The sequence below is a fragment of the Martes martes genome (assembly GCF_963455335.1).
Source record: "Martes martes genome assembly, chromosome: 10".
In the NCBI taxonomy this organism is placed as follows: domain Eukaryota; kingdom Metazoa; phylum Chordata; class Mammalia; order Carnivora; family Mustelidae; genus Martes; species Martes martes.
The window spans coordinates 111,099,445-111,114,209 of NC_137898.1; the positions used below are offsets into that span (position 1 = coordinate 111,099,445).

General features: G+C 40.7%; 1 protein-coding gene across 2 annotated transcripts in view; it reads left to right on the top strand.

The window, feature by feature from the left end:
• The first annotated feature begins 6,276 nt into the window (after positions 1-6,276).
• CWF19L2 (CWF19 like cell cycle control factor 2) overlaps positions 6,277-14,765 on the top strand; it is a 134,473-nt gene continuing 125,984 nt past the window's right edge. For both annotated transcript variants that reach the window (XM_080815180.1, XM_080815181.1), the window contains exons 1-3: positions 6,277-6,401; positions 7,928-8,038; positions 8,811-8,933. In XM_080815180.1, the coding sequence (XP_080671306.1) occupies positions 6,309-6,401; positions 7,928-8,038; positions 8,811-8,933 (327 nt within the window). In that variant the 5' untranslated portion in view covers positions 6,277-6,308. The remainder of the gene's footprint in view (positions 6,402-7,927; positions 8,039-8,810; positions 8,934-14,765) is intronic.

Here is a 14,765-nt window from a genome sequence, read left to right on the forward strand (position 1 = left end):
GAGAGGAAAACCAGAAACAGAAATACTGGGTGGAACCGAACTTTCAGGAGGGAGACTGCGAGTGTTCACGGCAGTCAGGACCCTCAGACAGGGGGAGAGTGAATATTTTCACGGCAGTTCTACTAAGACATCAGACACTAGTGAAAGAATTCATCATGGTGACATGTCTCACTTTCAAAATCAATTCTTAATTAAGAATTGTTTAATGTGGGCCAGGTGAGGTGAAGGTGACTGGGGTCCACATGGTCTGGCAGAAGATGGCTGATCTGTCCGGGGCTCAACTAGAGGAACAGTGATCTGCCAGTTCTGGAGAAATCCTGGCATGGCGGACTCACTAGGAAACAGTTTTCCTAGTTTCTTGTAGGACTTGAAAATACGAATGTGGTACATCTAGCCAGCATCCGTGCCATAAAGATTAGAGGGAAAGAATGGTTTAGCGTGGCATGTGACAAAGATATGATAAAGTCTAAAACAATTATTGCTGATATGCACTGAGCACTCTTCTCAGGCTGAACTTAATTCTATGTCTTAATGTTTTAACTCATTTAATTCTCACTGAAGTTCTGTGACGTATGTATCAACATCATTCCCATTTCACAGGTGAGGAACCAAGGCACGAAGCAGATGACGTCCCCTGACACAGTTAGTGTTAGGGGACCAGCTAGGGCCAAGGTTCGTGTTTAACCCAAGAGACTGGCTTTAGAACCTGAGCATTCAATAGCCAACTAACTCCACTAAATTATTATAGTTGTGGCTGGAAGACAGGGAGATTTTTTTTTTTTTAAAGACTTTATTTACTTAACAGACAAAGATCACAAGTAGGCAGAGAGGCAGGCAGAGAGAGGAGGAAGCAGGCTTCCCGCTGAGCAGAGAGCCCAATGCGGGGCTCGATCCCAGGACCCTGAGATCATGACCCAAGCCCAAGGCAGAGGCCCAACCCACTGAGCCACCCAGGTGCCCCTGGAAGACAGGGAGATTTAAATCTGTGTTACAGACTTCGACATATTGTTAGAAAAGACTCTTCAACCCTACCTTCTTCTGAAGATAGGCAGGCTTATGTTGAAAAAGAATTAAGATCTTCACGGGCGAGAGGCCGTATATCATCCAAACTGGGACACTTCCAAGAGGAAAAAGCTATTGGTAGCTTCACCATGAAAACTGGGACATATGGTCATCCTTCTTACAGGGTGAGTTTCAATCTTCAAGACCTACAGGGCTCTGGTGAAATCGTAGGTCGCCGTACCTGTTACGCATGAACGCGTGTATATTACTGTTGTCTTCTCTAGGAGCTGTCTGTGTTTGATGGGCGATTTGAAGGATATTCCGAGGATACTTTTGACTGTGCCTGACTTACCCATGGGTGATAGAATGTAACCCCTATACAGAAACCACCCCCATAGAGACAGGTTAAGCATTTTCCAACAAGTTCTCTTTATGGAGCAGGTCAGCCAGTTTGTAGAAGAATGTTTTTGAGAGAGTCTGTATGAACTGATAACTTTTGATGTCCTTCAAGAATTAGTATGAATTCCAAACAAATGAAGTTTGTGAAGAGTGTTTTAACACCACAAGTGGATTAATACATTTCTTTAGATAAATTCCTCCATTCACTGAATTCGTTGAGCTGCCGTGTGACAGACTCTTTGCTAGATGCTGGGGATATAGTAGGAAACAAACAGGTTGGCAAAAACAGAGACAAAACAACCCCCAAACCGAACCAGTCAGGATAGTTGTGCGTAGAGGGAAGTGAGAGCATGAATGTACAATAGAGGGGTGTGTCACAGAGTAATTGGGGAGTAGTGTCGGGATGGGGAAAGGAGATTGTGTGGTCAGGGAAGGCGTCCTCAAGGAAGGGACGTTTGATCTGAGACATTAACGACAAGCAAGTGCAAAGGCCATCTGCGGGAAGGGGCACAGAAACGAGGCTCCTGTGACTAACGCAGGGGGGCCGGGAGGTGTGGAGGGAGAGAAGGGTGGGAGCCATGCAGGTCTCGAGCCCTTCACATGTCCGTCACACATGCAGACACCAGATTTCAACATGCCATCTTCCATTGAGCATTGGCTGTGTTCAGCGAGGAATGGGAGCAGATAATGTCAGGATCTGGCCCTGCCAGGCCTCATGGGGCTGTATAACCTTCCAGAGTGGCGGGCCCTGGCAGAGCAGACCTGGCCATGAACGCAGGTGCAGGCAATGCGGGCCACTCTGGTCTTCGCCCTGACAGTATCAAGCGGCCTTTCCCCCGCCTTGTGTAGGCAAACAGGAACGACAATATAGGAGTATCCAAAAGTCTAGTCTTTCTGTTTCCTCCAATGCCCATTTCCTGGGAGTCTTTCAGTAGAAGGGCTGTTTTTTTTTCTCCACCATAAAATGACCTTTCAAAGCCCTTCTGACTGTCAGAGTTTCGAGGTCACTGCATAAACCATCCTGGGACCACAAGGGGATGTTCAGTGGCGGACTCCTTGGATACCGAGGGGATGGGGTGACCAGGTGCAGAGAGCCCTTGCATTGGATCTGCCTTGGCTGGCTACCCTGACCTGAGATGCACCAGCTGCGAGGGGCACAGCCTCCTGGATCCAGCCAATCAAATCAGACAGCTCCACAAATGTGTATTGATGACTGGCCCTATCTTAGAAAGTAGACTAAAATCCCTGCTCTAAGAGCACTTATTTTGGGTGGGGGAAAACAGGCCATAGATGAATGAATAAATTCTTGTGATAGGATGCTACACAGCTGTAAAAAGGAATCAGGAAGAGATCTCTAGGATGTACTAAAATTCTGGATTTGTTGGATCACTTCCGTGTAATGTCACTTCACTTATTTCTCTAGCTCCTGTGTTTTCAATAAACTAGTTAGATCTAGGGGTTGGATTGAATTCATGGGCTTTTTTTTTCGGGGGGGGGCAAAAATGCCTTGTCAGCAGTGTATTTCCTAGTATATCACATCACAAGGCACGTATATCTGGTATGCTTCATTTTTGCCTCTAGTTTTAAAACGAAACTAAAGGTTAACCAAAGCCTCATAAAAATGATTACTGATAGAGGACTAAGGGAGCAGTGATTTAAGTAAGACCTCTCTGAGTGTGTCTTGTTGAAACTATATGAATATTTACATACTTTAGAAAAAGTAATCCAGGCTGAGGGACAAGTGTTTGCAAATGACCTGAGACAGGCATGTGCCTGTTTCATTCAAGAGAGGTCAAGGTCATTTACTCACCGACCTTGTTTACTTGTGGTTTACTTGTTTGCCTTCCCTGCTGGACTGTAAGCTTTTGAAGAAAGGACTATCGGCTTTCATCTTTGTAAGTTCAGCTGTTTACAGTGCCTGTCATACGGTCTATGTTTGATGCATATTTGATGAATAAATGAGCATCAGTGAAGTACTCTTGGGATCTCGTTGCTGTAAAGTCACAAATCTGTAATTTTCATCAGTCTTCTCTGATGAATCAGAGGAAGGTTAGGAAGTTAAAACAGGATAACTGAGGCAAAATAAAAACATCAAATATTGGCAGGCGATTAGAGATCTTCCGTGTCCATGGAAACCCACAAACCACACCACTCCTCCAAGTGTAACACTTCACAGCCAGCCCTTCCTTCCTTCCTTCCTTCCTTCCTTCCTTCCTTCCTTCCTTCCTTCTTAAAAGATTTTATTTGCTTTTTTGACAGAGAGACCCAGCAAGAAAGGGAACACAAGCAGGGGGAGTGGGAGAGGGAGAAGCAGGTTTCCCACTGAGCAGGGAGCCCAATGCGGGGCTTGATCCCAGGACCCTTTGATCGTGATCTGAGCGGAAGACAGATGGTTAACTACTGAGCCACCCAGGCGCCCTCATGTTTCTTTTCAATTAGGCATGCCCCTATTTTGTTATTGCAACTGTTGAAAGGCAACAATGTAATAAAGACAAAACATAAATACTTACCTTCTAAATAAGACAAAAGTAAACTAAACTTTTAAAATAAGTAAAATTAGAATGATAGATACATAATAAATCAGTACTTTAAAGTAAGCAAATAATTAAGAACCATAATTAATTTAAATACATAAACAAATTTATTTCCTAGATGAGGATAAAACAAAGATCTCAGTCCTCTGCTGTATCTATCAATGTGTGTATCCATGTACTTCGTCCCTGTGTGGCTGTGTAGTTTAACGAGGATTCACTTGGGACCCACGAGTCATTGCTCTTCCCCCAGCTCATGTCTTCCTATATTGAGGCACCCAACTGAATGCGTGAAATATATGCAGAATAAAGTAAGGGAACATTTTTTGGCCTCTGAAGGGTTGGAGATGCGTATTTAGAAGGCCTTGTTACAGTAAATAAGGAGGTCATGAGCAAGTCTTATCTGAATCACTTGGGAAGGATGGTTCTTTACAGTAAGCCATTTCCTGGAACACAAAAGGGTGGGCATATTCCTACCCCTTCCCCTAAAACAACTGTTTTCAGGACCACAGGGCTCAGGCAAAGCTCAAAATTGTCAAAGCCAGCATCTGGGCACTAGATACGGTCATTAACACCAGAGTGTTGCTATTCCCAGGTCCTCTTAATGGACAGAGCTAGGGAGATGGATTATATAGATACAAAGATGCAGTTACAGATACACAGAAATATCTGTATTTCTGTATCTACCTGTGTATATTGAAGACATGAGTTCTTAGGAACACCTCCAATTCCCATTCAACACCACAGGGTTCATTCGAGTTTGCTTCATTCCCATGTTTGAAACTCCATTCTTCAAAAAGGTTATCAACCTAGTATATTAACTTGTGCAATCATCCAGGATGTAACCAGCATCTGCTGCCCTCACAGCTCCCCTCCTGGCATGGATGTTCTCCTCACCCTGTGCTAGGTTCTCCCACTCAGGCTCCCTCCCCCACGGATGCACAGTCCGCCCTTCTTGGGCCCTGATGCCAGGGTTCCAGCTGCTCCTCTGCCGCAGGAGCCCCCTTCTCAGCCCATTGGTGCTCAGAGCACTCGTCCCCACTGCCCCTGCACACATGCACAGCTTGCTCAGCCCACCCAACAGATGACTTCGGGCTAAATTGTACAGGAAGGGAATGAAAGAGGAATTGGAAGAGAAAGATGACCTAACAAGTCCGATGCCAATCTGATGTCCTTTCTCTTACAACTGAATCCATCTTCATTCATTCAATTTTTACATAACACATACAGCATACAGAAACTCCGTTTTTATTATCATTATTTATTTTAGTTTAGTTTATAAATAAAACTTTTATTTAATGGAATATATGAACAATTAATAGGTGAAAACGACTTAAAAACACTGCATATTGGGGCGCCTGGGTGGCTCAGTGGGTTAAAGCCTCTGCCTTCGGCTCAGGTCATGATCTCAGGGTCTTGGGATTGAGCCCCATGTCGGGCTCTCTGCTCGGCGGGGAGCCTGCTTCCCACCCCCCCGCCCCCGCCTGCCTCCCTGCCTCCCTGCCTACTTGTGATCTCTGTCTGTCAAATAAATAAATAAAATCTTTAAGAAACAAAACAAAACCACTGCACATTTTAAGCCATACTGGATAAAATTTATTTTTGTCCTCAGTAACCAATCCTTTAGAGACGAATCTCCATGTAGGATTACTGATGCCACATTTGTTTATATTTACGAAAAACCAAATTTAAACAAAAATTAAACAACAACAACAACAACAACAACAACTGAATCGATCTTTCTGCCTGTGTGCTCCAGGTACTTTTCTCCCTTTAAAATCCGATAGTTTTACTAGAATAGGTCTCCATGTTGGCTGTCCTGGGTTGATTTTCCCAAGTTCACGGTGCGTACTTTTACTATAGGTTTAGGCTGCTTTGTCTTTTAAGAAAGTTTTCCTGAATTGTAGCAAAGCACCGGAACTTCAGAGTTTCTGAAGTTTCTCCCTCCCCGCTTCAGGAGATCCTCCAGCACAGGGAAATTCTTGGCTCGGAAGGGCAGTTTGGTGGAAAATTTCGAGACGTAGGGACCGAACTTCGACGAGACTCGAAGCCGTAGATTTTGAAAGGAAACAGAAGAGAATGCCGTTGGTATCGTGCAAAGCGCGCATAAGCGCACTGTGACGCTACCGCTGCGGCGGGACAGTTCCGTTTACGGACGGAGCACGGCTCCTCAACTTAGTCTGCAGGGTCTCCTCCCAACCCTGAAGTGTGCGTCATCGGCGCCAACTCTAAGTGGCTCTCACACTCGCGCATGCTCCGTAGGTGGAGCAGCGCCCCTCCTACCCCCTCCAGGCGGAAGTCCCCTTTTGTTTATTAAATTACGACAGTCGTAAACTGAGACTTTTGTGCCGGCTTCCTAGTTTTACGACAACAAGGATGGCCGCTACTAGTGGCAGATTTGAAAGTGCGAGGAGTATCGAAGAACGTAAAGAACAGACCAGGATTGCTAGGGCCGAAGTGTTGCGCCAGGTATCTCCGTTCTGGGGCTTTGGAGCCATTTAGAATCGTGGGAGTGGACGGTTCCTGGGAGCCAGGCCTGTGGCTCTCCTTCACCCCCTCTCCTCTGGCCACCTCAGTGTCTCACCGTATCTGGGTGAGGGTCTCCCTTAGGGATGCCCGAAAACTCGCGGTTATTTCCTGCCTCCCTAGATGCGTTGGCAGTCTCCAACTGCTCATTCTCTTTTTCGGAGGACCTGTTTCTTTATCGAGTTACCTAACTTTTAAAGTTTACCCTTTTTGGTATTTCCATTATTTGATCATCTGGGCTGCGCACTTTTGAGAGACTCCGCCACTAATGCGACTCTGCCAGCGCATTTGACAGCCTCAGTCCTCCTTCCTTCTGTATCTGAAATAAACATTTCCGTTTTCAGAAACACACGTGAGGCACATTGGAATAGATTGTTCGACCGTTTCCGTCTCTTGTCTTATTATTGATATCGAATCCAGGGTTATTGTAAATCCTTACTGATCCATACAAGGGTTGACGGAAGAGACTCATAAAATGCAGCCCCTCGAAAAAGGTTAAGAAACGTGGTATTTCTCACCAAGATTGAGATGTATAGAGAGGTAACTTATAAAGAACGGGGGAAGTGAACTGTATTATCTGACAAGATGTAGGAAGGGTGGCAATGAAGGAGAAAATTTGTAGCTTGAGATCAACATAGGGTACAAGTGAAGGTTTTTGTTTTTATTGATCTTAAGCCGGAAGAGTTAAATAAATGCAGAGGAAAAGGAGCTTGGGTGGGTGTATATAGACTATGCCCAGATTTTAAGGTGAAGAGTGGGCAGTTAGTATTGAACAGATGAAAGATTGGTATTGCTCTATGATTTCAGCATATTTAATCTATATTCATAATAAGCATTCTTCATCCTTGGCTTTTTGGTATTTTAGGTAGTTTTTGGAGCGAGTCAGGTTTGTAAGTGAAAGTAAATTTTATAGTGGAGATATGAATAGAGTTTGGTAAGGACCAAAACCAGCTTTGGAATTTGGAGAGAGAATGAAAAGGCAGAAGCAACCTCCTGGGAAAAACTCATTTTATTTTACTTTTATTGAAAGGTGAATATAAATTAGCAATATGATCATTTGGTTTTAGAAAGATGATTCTTCCTGAAGCATTTTGGGGGCTTGGATAGAAGGATATGGGCATTGCAGATTGAAGGCATGGTTAAACTCTTGACAGTTCCAGAAGTCTCAGGCAGTAGCAGTGGGATGGTGAAGGAAGGAGATTCATGTCCTATTTAAGGTAGGGAGCTTAGGGAGGGGAAGGATCTGCTATAGGTCCCAGGATTCTATCCTTGATTCAGTAGAGATTGGTGATGTGATTGGTAGTACGGAAGGAGAGTTTTATTTTGTTTATGGAAGCAAATTCCTGGCAAGGGACAGACAGTGACTGATGAGACCTTATATGAAAGTGGAAAATGGTTTTGTTTTATTTTTTTATTTTTCATGAAAAGCAATTGGTAAGTTGTTAATTTTTCATTTTTCATTGTTTCAGGCTAAAGCCAATTTTGAAAAGGAAGAAAGGCGTAAAGAACTTAAACGACTTCGGGGTGAGGATACATGGATGCTACCTGATGTGAATGAGCGAATTGAACAGTTCTCCCAGGTAAATACTAACAGGTTCACTTGATGTAACAGATCTGTCTTTTTTTGTATTTATTCAAGTTAATGTTGGAATAGCAACTTTATTAGTATTTTCAAAAGTTACAGAATGACTATCACATAGGTGGCATTACTGACTGATTTTATCTCTCTGACAGAAATAATATATGTATATTTTTTTCCAGAAATAATATATTTTAATATTTTGGACATTATAACATTGGACAGATTTTGTTACTTGAGTTGACTGGTAGAAAGCTTAGCAAATTTCTGGCCCACTTGTATCAAGCTTATGGTTCTAAAAAATTATGCATTTTAAAGTTTAATGTCATGGTTTTCTGTTTGAATTCTTGTTTTCCATTTCCATAATTTTAATTTATGTTGTCTTGTTATATTTTATATGGCCTAATAATCTTTTATAAATTCTGTTGTGGCCACAGAGGATATATGTTTATGTATGTGTATGTGTGTGTGCATACATTTGAGTAGAAATGTATTTATTTGATTATATCTGTCTGTCAGATGAATCTGTAAATAAAGACTAAAACTTCCCTCATATTTTTCTGAAAAGATACCTCAGCTATATGATTTATTAGCAGTGCATATATTACGGAAGTGTGTTAAAGTTTTTTTAGAAGATTTTATTTTGTCATGTGTATTGTCTCATTTCATGAAAATGTAGTTTTTGGAATACAGATTTATTTTCCTCAAAATATTTGTTTTAATGTAAGATAAAACCAATTACTTTCTTACTTCTTTAAAATGATTATTTATAGGAACACTCTGTTAAGAAAAAGAAGAAGAAAGACAAACACTCAAAAAAAGTAAAGAAAGAGAAGAAAAAAAAGAATAAGAAACAGAAGTATGAAAAAAGCAATGAGTCAACAGATAGTTCATCAGTAAGTATGTGTTAAACCACAGCAGCTACTTGGGAAAATTGTATTTAAAGGAATAATGTATGGAAATGTAAAAATATATGAGAACTTAAAAAGTATTACTAGTTAGGTTATGAAAATGCCTGGGAAACAGCTTCTGGGAGGTGTCCAGGAAATACTGGAAATATGGATCATTGGTTATAGAGAAAAGTAGAAGGATGGGAATACGATATAGGAGTCATTGCTCCGTGAAGCTGTGTCAATGGATGGATTGTCCAGGGAAGTTAAAAAGAAAGAGGAACACCCAACACTGAGGAACCAGACGGAAGTAAAGGCCATCAAGTAGAAGTAGTTGGAAAATTGGAAGAATGCAAGGAAAGAATAGTACTGTAAAAATAAGAGAGTTTTAAGATATTTGTCAAGGATGCCTGGCTGGCTCTGTCGGTTGGGTGTCTGCCTTTGGCTCAGGTCATGATCCCAGGGTCCCGGGATTGAGTCCCACATCAGGCTCCTTGCTCAGCAGGGAGCCTACTTCTCTCTCTGTCTGCTCTGCCTGCTTGTGCTCCTTCTCTCTCTCTCTCTGACAAATAAATATGTAAAATTTTCAAAAAAAAAAAGGACAGTTGAGTGTTTATTACTCTTATTTTTTAATAGAAATTAACATTTAGTCTTTAAAATAGGACATGTTTATATATTTATCTCTGGGGTCAAAAGGAAGAGAATGCTTTCTCAGCTGTGTCTCTAGCCAGTTCTGGGTTAAAAGGACTCACAGAGGAAGGGTAAACCCTTCACACTGATTTTCAGAAAGAAAGACGTACATGGTTTGGGCGCCTGGGTGGCTCAGTTGGTTAAGTCTCTGACTCTTGATTTCGGCTCAGATCATGATCTCAGGATCATGAGATAGAGCCCACAGACTCCATGCTGGGCATAGAGTTTGCTCAAGATTCTCTCCCTCTTCCCCTCTTCCTGCTTGCGTGCTCTCCCTTTCTCTCATATAAATCTTGAAAAAAAAAAAAAAAAGAGGTACACTGTGGTTAGAGAGTGGTGAGCTAGAGATGTTGAGGGACAGTGGGTCTCCTAGGTACGATCTTCAGAGGGTTATATGTGTAGTTGAATCACCAGATTCTGAAGTCTGGTCCTCTTGTACTTCTAGGAACTGCGTTTTTGGCAGTACACCAAGATGATAAATGGCTCATTAAAGCCTCTCTTATATGAGAATGCAGTTTGTGAATTCATAGTGAGAAATACAGCTGGATAGTTTTGTCAAGTAGCCAGCATATTTTTGTAATGGTAGGAATATTTAAGTTATATAGAAAGAAATTAAGTGTAATTCTGGAGAAAGTCAGTTAGAAAATCTTAAAATATAAAAAAGGTGGAGGCACTGTTTCCACAATTGTGTATTGAGTTCCTGATCCCATCAAGATCCTGAAAAAATTATCCTTTTTCCAAAAAGAAATTTATATACAAAGTTGTTTATTTCAGTGGAATTTAGAAAACTCCCTAGAGTTTAGGCAGAGATCGCAGGTTAACAATCTCTGTCCCATGGGGACAGATGTGCTAGGCTGAGTAAACTGTTTATGTAATTTGATTAAGGGTCCTTGCTTTCCCTTCTTAGAGACACAGTGACCTGTTACTTTTTTTTGTTCTTTCCTGGAAATACAGTTGATCTTGGAATGGCATGGGTTTGAACTTAATGGATCCGCTTATAAGCACATGGATTTTGTTTTACTATTTATTTATTTGACAGAGAGAGAAAGATCACAAGTAGGCTGAGAGGCAGGCAGAGAGAGAAGGGGAAGCAGGTTCCTTGCTGAGTAGAGAGAGCCCGATGCGGGGCTCGATCCCAGGACCCTGAGATCATGACCTGAGCCCAAGGCAGAGGCGTAACCCACTGAGCCAGCCAGGCCCCCCAAGCAGATGGATTTTAGATAAATACAGTATAGTACTGTAAATATATTTTCTCTTTCTAATGAATTTCTTAACATTTTCTTTTCTCTAGCTTACTTTATTGTAAGAATACAGTATATAATACATATAACATACAAAATACATGTTTATCTTGTTAATGTTATCAGTGAGTTGTCTGGTCAACTCGTAGGCTATGAGTAAAGTTTTTTGGGGCATCCAAAGTTCTACGTGGATTTTTGACTGTGTGGGCAGTCAGCGCCCTTAACCGCCTTGTTGTTCAAGGGTTATCTGTATGTATGTCTTTTTTTTTTTTTTTTTTAAGATTTCTTTTATTTATTTGACAGAGAGAGAGGGGGAGAGAGAGAGAGAGATTACAAGTAGGCAGAGAAGCAGGCAGAGGGGGAGGGAGAAGCAGGCTCCCCGCTGAGCAGAGAGCCCGATGCGGGGCTCCATCCTAGGACCCGGGGATCATGACCTGAGCCAAAGGCAGACACTTAACCCACCGAGCCACCCAGATGCCCCACTTACCTGTTTACATGTTGAAAGTCGTTTGTGTTGTTTTAGTTTGGGGCTGTTATGAATAACAGTACTATGAATGTTTGTGTACAAGTTTTTTTGTGGACACATTTTTATTTCTGTTGAGAAAATGCCATTATTTTCCGAAGGGGTTGGACCGTTTTATAATCCTGCCAGCTGTGTGTGAGAGTTCTAGTTATTCCCTGTCCTTGCTGCTCCGTGCTCTTGTCATCCTACTCCGTGTGTAGTAATCTCATGTGATATTTGGATTTTTTGCTTATCAGTGAGCCATTTTGAGTTAATTTTTGTTTATGGTATGTAGTAATTGTCTAAGTTAATTTATTTCCATATGGATTTCTAGTTGTTCCAGTATTGTTTGGTGAAATGGCCAACCTTCTCTGTTGAATTACTTGGGCTCCTTTGTTGAGAATTAACTGAGCAGTTATTATTTATTTTTTTCTTTTCTTTTCTTTCTTTCTTTCTTTTTTTTTTTTAAAGATTTTATTTATTTATTTGACAGACAGAGATCACAAGTTGGCAGAGAGGGAGGCAGAGAGAGGAAGGAAAGCAGGCTCCCCGCCGAGCAGAGAGCTGGACGCGGGGCTCAATCCCACAACCCTGGGATCATGACCTGAGCTGAAGGCAGAGGCCTAACCTACTGAGCCACCCAGGCGCCCTTGAGCAGTTATTTTTGAGTTAATATCTAGACTCTATATTCTATCTCATTGAGCTACACATCTCTTCTTGGCCAGTAAACACACTTTCTTAATTACTTAGCTTAAGGTTAAGTGTTGGAATAGGTAGTGTAAATTCTGTGATTTTGTTTTTTGAAAATTATTTTGGTTACTCTTAAGTTCTTTGTATTTTAAAAATAAATTTTAGAATTAACCCATTACTTTAAGTAAAAATGTCTACTGGAATTGTTCTGCATCAACAGATCAATTTTGGGAGAATTAATATAATACCTTAAAATAGCCAGTCTTCCACCCATCATGCATGTCGTGTATCTCTCCATCTATTTAAGTCTTCTTCAGCTTCTCCCATATTGTTTTGGAATTTTCAGTGGAGATGTTGTCCATATCTTTTGTTATATTTTTTTCTATTTTATTTTCTTGAGTTACTACTGTAAGTGGAATCTTTGAAAAATAAATGGCAGTTTCCGTGTATCTGCGACGAGTGTAAACATTTATGGTTGGTTTTCGGGTACAAGTTTTTCCTCCTCTCTGAAAGTTTGTTTTATGCCACTTCGCTTATGAAAGTTCAAGTTAGTACCTGTTTTCGCTAACCAAAAGAAATCTGAAGATGATTTTCAGTTTCATGAAATGATAATTGCTTCTTTATTTTATGCCATTTTGGTTTACACAAGGTTTCATAGGAATGCTCTGCTTTTGGATAGAGAAACCTGTATTTACTTTGTATCTTTCACCTTGCTAAATTTAAGTACTAGTGTTAGTAGCTTTTTTTTGTTGTTGATTTCTTGAGAGGGTGGGGGGGATGAGATGGAGGAGGGAGAGAGACTCTTAAGCAGGCTCCACACTGGGCTTGATCCCACAACCCTGAGATTATCATGATCTGAGCCAAAATCAAGAGTCAGACGCTTAACTGACTGAGCCACCCAGGCGCCCCTTTTTGTTGATTTCTTAGTACTTTTTTATGGCATGTATAAATGACACTTTCCCCTCAATCTCCGTTCCTTTTATTTCATTTGTTATTATTGTTGTATTTCACTAGTTAGGATTTCAGTATTGTATTGAATCAAGTGGTAAGAGTGGATATCCTTGCTCCATTTCTTATCTTAGGTGGAAAGCATTTATCTGTCACTTTTAAGCTTGATGTTCCCTGTGGCTTTTTCTTGTATGCCCTTTTCAGAGTGAGGAAATTGTCTTCAGTTTTTGTTTTTCTGAGAGTTGGTGTCTTGAATGAACATTGAATTGTGTTAAGTGCTTTTTCTGTGTTTATTAATATGAGCATTGATTGTTCTCCTTTACTCAGTCAACACAGAGAATTACATGGGTTGGGTTTTTAAAAAAATTTAACTTATTTAATAATTTTTTTAAAAGATTTTATTTTTATTTATTTATTTGACAGAGATCGCAAGTGGGCAGAGAGGCTGGCAGAGAAAAGCCGGGGAAGCAGGCTCCCCGCTGAGCAGAGAGCCTGATGTGAGGGTTGATCCCAGGACCCTGAGATCATGACCTGGGCCGAAGGCAGAGGCTTATTAACCCACTGAGCCACCCAGGCGCCCCTAACTTATTTAATAATTTTTTACATTTTGGTTTTTGAGTGGTATACCACCTTGCTGTCCTGCGTAAACTTCGTTTGGACATTGTTGTTTATTTATGGTATGTGGTGAATATGGTGTGTGTGGTATCATATATATCATGTTATCTATATATCTATATTTCTGTATCTATCTAGATATATATTCCCCCCTGTTGTATTTGCCAACAGTTTGTTGAGAACTATTGGGTTTTGGTATAAGGATACTGTTGGCCTTGTATATGAGTTAAAATTAATTCCTCTTCTGTTTTCTAGAAGGGTTTATGCAAAATTGGTGAAGATTTTTTTTCTTTAAATCTTTGCTAAAATTTACCAATGAACGTCTCTGTGCCTGGAGTTTTCTTTATGGGGTGTTTTTAAAAATTTTATTTATTTCTAAAAATTTTTTTAAAGATTTTATTTATTTGATAGAGAGAAACAGCCAGAGAGGGAACACAAGCAGGGGGAGTGGGAGAGGGAGAAGCAGGCTTCCCGCAGAGCAGGGAGCCCACTGCAGGGCTCCATCGCAGGACCCTGGGATCATGAGCTGAGCCGAAGGCGGACGCTTAATGACTGAGCCACCCTGGTGCCCCTGTGGGGTGGTTTTTAAATCCCAAATTTAATTTCTTTAATATCTATATTAAGTATTTTTTGTTGATTCTTGAGTTAGTGTTGGTAAGTTAAGTTTGCAAGGAATTTTCTTACTTCATCTAAATTGGTGAATTTTTTGTCATAAAGTTGTTTATGATATTTCCTTATTGTCCTTTTAATGTCTGTAGAATCTGGTTGTGTCCCCTCTTTTATTCCTGATTTTGCAATTTCTGTTTTCTCTTTGTTTTCTAGGTCAGTATAGTTTGAGGTTTATCAATTTTTATTTTTTCAAAGAAGTGCCTTTTGGATTTATTGATTTTCTCTTTGTATACTTTCTCTTTCATTGATTTCCACTGTCTTTTTATTATTTCTTTCCTAACACTTTGTGTTTAATTTGCTCTCTTCTTTCTAACATCCTAAGGTAGATATTGATTCTAAATCTTCAGTTTTTCTAATGAATGTTTAATCTATTAATGTTTCTTTTGTCACTGTTGTATCTCTAATTTTGATGTGTTAGGTTTTCATTGTCATGTTTTTCAAATATCTTCTAATTGATTTTGTTAATTTTTTAACCTGTACGTT